At 45.3% G+C, this 3,739-nt stretch overlaps 1 protein-coding gene across 1 annotated transcript; it reads right to left on the reverse strand.

Moving 5' to 3' along the window:
- Nucleotides 1–1,190: 1,190 nt before the first annotated feature.
- LOC123089690 (zinc finger protein 3-like) lies at nt 1,191–1,732 on the reverse strand. Its single transcript, XM_044511297.1, has one exon. The coding sequence runs from the start codon at nt 1,679–1,681 to the stop codon at nt 1,355–1,357; it is 327 nt and encodes a 108-aa protein (XP_044367232.1). The 5' UTR covers nt 1,682–1,732; the 3' UTR covers nt 1,191–1,354.
- Nucleotides 1,733–3,739: the final 2,007 nt, after the last annotated feature.

The raw sequence follows: 3,739 nt of genomic DNA on the forward strand, positions 1-3,739 counted from the left end.
CGACACCTCCATTCTTCCAATTCCGAGGTGGCACCGGCGGCACCTCGGTTATTTCATGTGCGACCACATGGACAAGCACCGATCCTGGCAGTTTTGAACTAATCTCCATCAGATCAGGCGCGCATATTTTTGATTAATTAATCTCCTCCGAGAGCTAGGTAGGCTCTACCTTCTCTCCGTACATATGCTTACACAAATGACTAGCTAGTGGAAGAATTAGGTTGTTCTTATGACCAATTAATTAATCTGATCCAAGACCGAGATGAGAGAAAAGGCCCGGATAGGATCGATGGATAGATTACGGTGTGTCGGGCGATCACGGCACAGTTAAGATTAATCAGAGAATGCATGTCAAATTAATTTTGTGTGGCAAATTTTAAAATTAGTTCTCGTTATGCACGGGGAGTTGTACAAATTAAGTTTTGTGGCTAATTATGGAAAAAAATTGAAATATGTGATGCATGCAATTTCCTTGTCAAAACAATGACGAATGTAAGATTAAGATTAAATACTCCCTCTGTAACATTGTTTTGACACTGCTATAGACTCTTAAAACGTCTTATAAAAAGTTACAGAGGAAGTAGAGCTTGGTTGACATGCTGGTTTTGCAGTGCACTGATATACATACGTTAGATTATTATTTTGAGTTTATATTAGGGGCCCCAAATTCGAGTTTCACTCCGGGCCCCCAAAATCTCAGGACCAGCCCTGATCAAGCACAGGAGTCAGTATGAAACCATCCTTCTTGTTCATGAGGTGGCCAGGAGACTTAATGACATAAAATGCAAAGGTGCAATGTTAAAATTGGATATTTCTCATGTTGAAAATATGGCCTAGAGGCAATAATAAATTTTTATTATTCTATTTTCATGTTTAATTAAGTTTATATATTGGTGCTATAATTGATATGGTTAATTTTTTTGCGGGGGAATTGTAATGGTTATTGAATATGAAATTCAGAGGAAAACTCAATTGCATGTGCGAAAACGTAAGCACCGAACAAATCCCTAGTCAGGCCTGTATGACTAGCCCATATATTGTTGATGATCCTGTTTTCCTAATCATTGGCAATGTCAACGTGACAAGGATGTCGACAATTTCCCGCAAGAAAAAAAGAAGACAAGGATGTCGACAATAATGAGAGCACAATATTAGAAGAAGAACAATGATATTTGAAGAGGTAGCAGAAACACAACATAATTATTTAACCTGGTAAGCCATAGCAGAAACACAACGGCGCAAGAAATGAAACTATTGGAAGAGAGGAACGAAGTACTGCAGCATGTCCTTAGTGCCTGCACCTGCTGCATGGATGGGTTGGATAGATCATAGCTTGAGGGACAGGTCAATCGCCTCATCCGCAAGCTCTTGGTCGCCTCTTGTCCCGGACGACGCCTGCTGGCGATGCCCTGCTCGCCACGCGTGGGCGCCGGGGGCGCGGCGGAGCGCTGCAGTGGCCGTCGACGGCGGCCTTACCAAGCTCTGCCGCCGCCGCCGCCGTTGAAGAGAGCTCCGTGGCCCGCCTGGGCCTGGCCGGCCTGTGCGCGTTCTGATGGCCGCCGAGCGCCTGCCAGCTCCTGAAGGTGCGCGAGCAGTAGCAGCAGGCGAACACCAGCTGCGACCACGGCGGCGTGTACTGGCGCAGCGATAGGCTCAGGTCGAGCCCCTCCTCCGTCTCCATGCCCAGCCCCTCTTCCGTCACAACCGGCCGACGGCGTGGTGGAATCTACCAGGCGTGAGCGGCGTGGCAAGGCAGTCAATCACGCATGCAGGCAGGAAGCCGGATATTATTGGCGCGGCCGGCGGTACGAATCCCACGGACAAGGTTTTGTTTCAGTATTCATCGCAGATCACTTTAGGGTCAGGTACGAATCGACAGTGACGCGGCGGCCGGCGCCTCAGAAGCGGCGTGCTTGCGGCCGGTCAGTGCTAGCTCTCGTGATCAGCGGCCACCCTACGCATCTACTGCAGCATTATTACTGCCCACAGACATGGCCGAAAAGGCTCGGATTCGTGGATGTACAATGCTAGGTGCAGATGCTTAGAAAAATAAACTGTTTCCCTAAAAAAACCGATCATCGGTGCCTATTTCTATAGGAGAGAGCGTCTACCCTATTAGGCCTTATACAAGGCCTAATAGGTTACCTGGCCCACTTTCTGGATTCTTGTGATTCCTTTTTTAGCCCACTACATATCTACACGTAGATTTGTAATGGGCTGCACATGCCTATTCACACGTAGATTCGTACAATTTTATAGTACTAAAGTTAGTACACAGTTCAGACACTTATTTTGGGACGGAGGGAGTATATATGAAACCATGCTGTGATTGGTTGAGATCATGTCACATGCACAAGCTTTTCCTTTTTTCTTCGTTTCTTTCGGTTTTCCTATGCCTTTTCAAGCTTTCCTTTCTTTTCATTGTTTATCTGACGGAGCAGATGCTAGTAAAGTTTGAAGTATATGTTAATATACTTTGGGAGCACAATTTTCATCCACAAAATAGTTTTTCAAACAGAATCAATAAAAATCTCATGTCAGATTTTTACGATTTGGGGGCGAACGCTGCATTGGCCGTCAGATGAAGCACATGAATCTTGAAGCAAGTCCGTTTTTATCGGGCGTTCGGTACAAAGAGGCCAGCGGTCAAACCAATCACAACGCTGGAACAGTTTACCTTCTCTTCTTCACCCACCCATGTCTTCCACTCACCCCATCCACTCCGTCACCCACCCACTTCTTTTTCGTTTCCCCTGTCGGAGTCCTCCATCCCCGATGATCCCGGCGACGGCATTGCGGTGTGAACTCATGGATCCCGGCGAGCCCCCGCAGAGTGCATACTGCACCGCACAGCTGTGCCTCCTCAGAGATGGAGGGGTCACAGCGGCAAATTCATGTTCACACATCATCATGGCAATTTTTGGAAATCTTGTAACTAGTTGCACAACAAGTTCATGAAAAAAATGATTTTATAGCACATGGAAAATTTGTAAAAAAAATGAATGAACTGATCACACGGCATTTTCTAGGTCTAGTTCATGTTCCCTAGAATTTTTCCAAGGCGACTTTGCCATTGTTTTAGGGAATAAACAAAATTCATTAATTTTTGTTAATAGTTTACCATTTCTGAATAGTTGTCGTGTCTCAACATTTTTTCCATGGCAAATCTTCTCCTTTATGATTATGCAACTCATCATCCTTTTTTGGTTTCTGATGACAAATCAAAGTATTTTTAAACCATGGCAAAAAATGTAATATGTTGCCATGGCAAACTTCTTTCGTTATAGACCATGGCAAATTCAAATTTTATAGACACATGGTGATGTAGGGTGGAACCCTAGTGGCCGATCATTCACAAAATGGAGGGGATACCGCGAAGAACACGATGAACACACGAGGGAAAACACGAGGGGAAACGAGAGGAAACACTCAAATCAATGAGAAACGATCACACATGTGCTAGATCCATGAACACAAAGAGAGATACATGATTCAAATCCAACAAAGAACGATACAACCGGTCGGTAGTTCTTCCCAATCCGTGAGGAGATGGGGTCTTGAATCCACGAGGGGATCTTCCCTTGACGGGGTCTTGAATCCACTTGGGATCTTCTCCGCGGAGGCCTCGGTCTCCAATGGAGTATGTATCAAGTGGATGAGCAAAGCTCTGTCTCTAAAATGAGCTAAACCAATGCTAACCCTAGAAAGAGGGAGGAGGAGGAGGAGTATATATTAGTAT

Source organism: Triticum aestivum, chromosome 4B (assembly GCF_018294505.1).
Source record: "Triticum aestivum cultivar Chinese Spring chromosome 4B, IWGSC CS RefSeq v2.1, whole genome shotgun sequence".
NCBI classification, from domain to species: Eukaryota; Viridiplantae; Streptophyta; class Magnoliopsida; order Poales; family Poaceae; genus Triticum; species Triticum aestivum.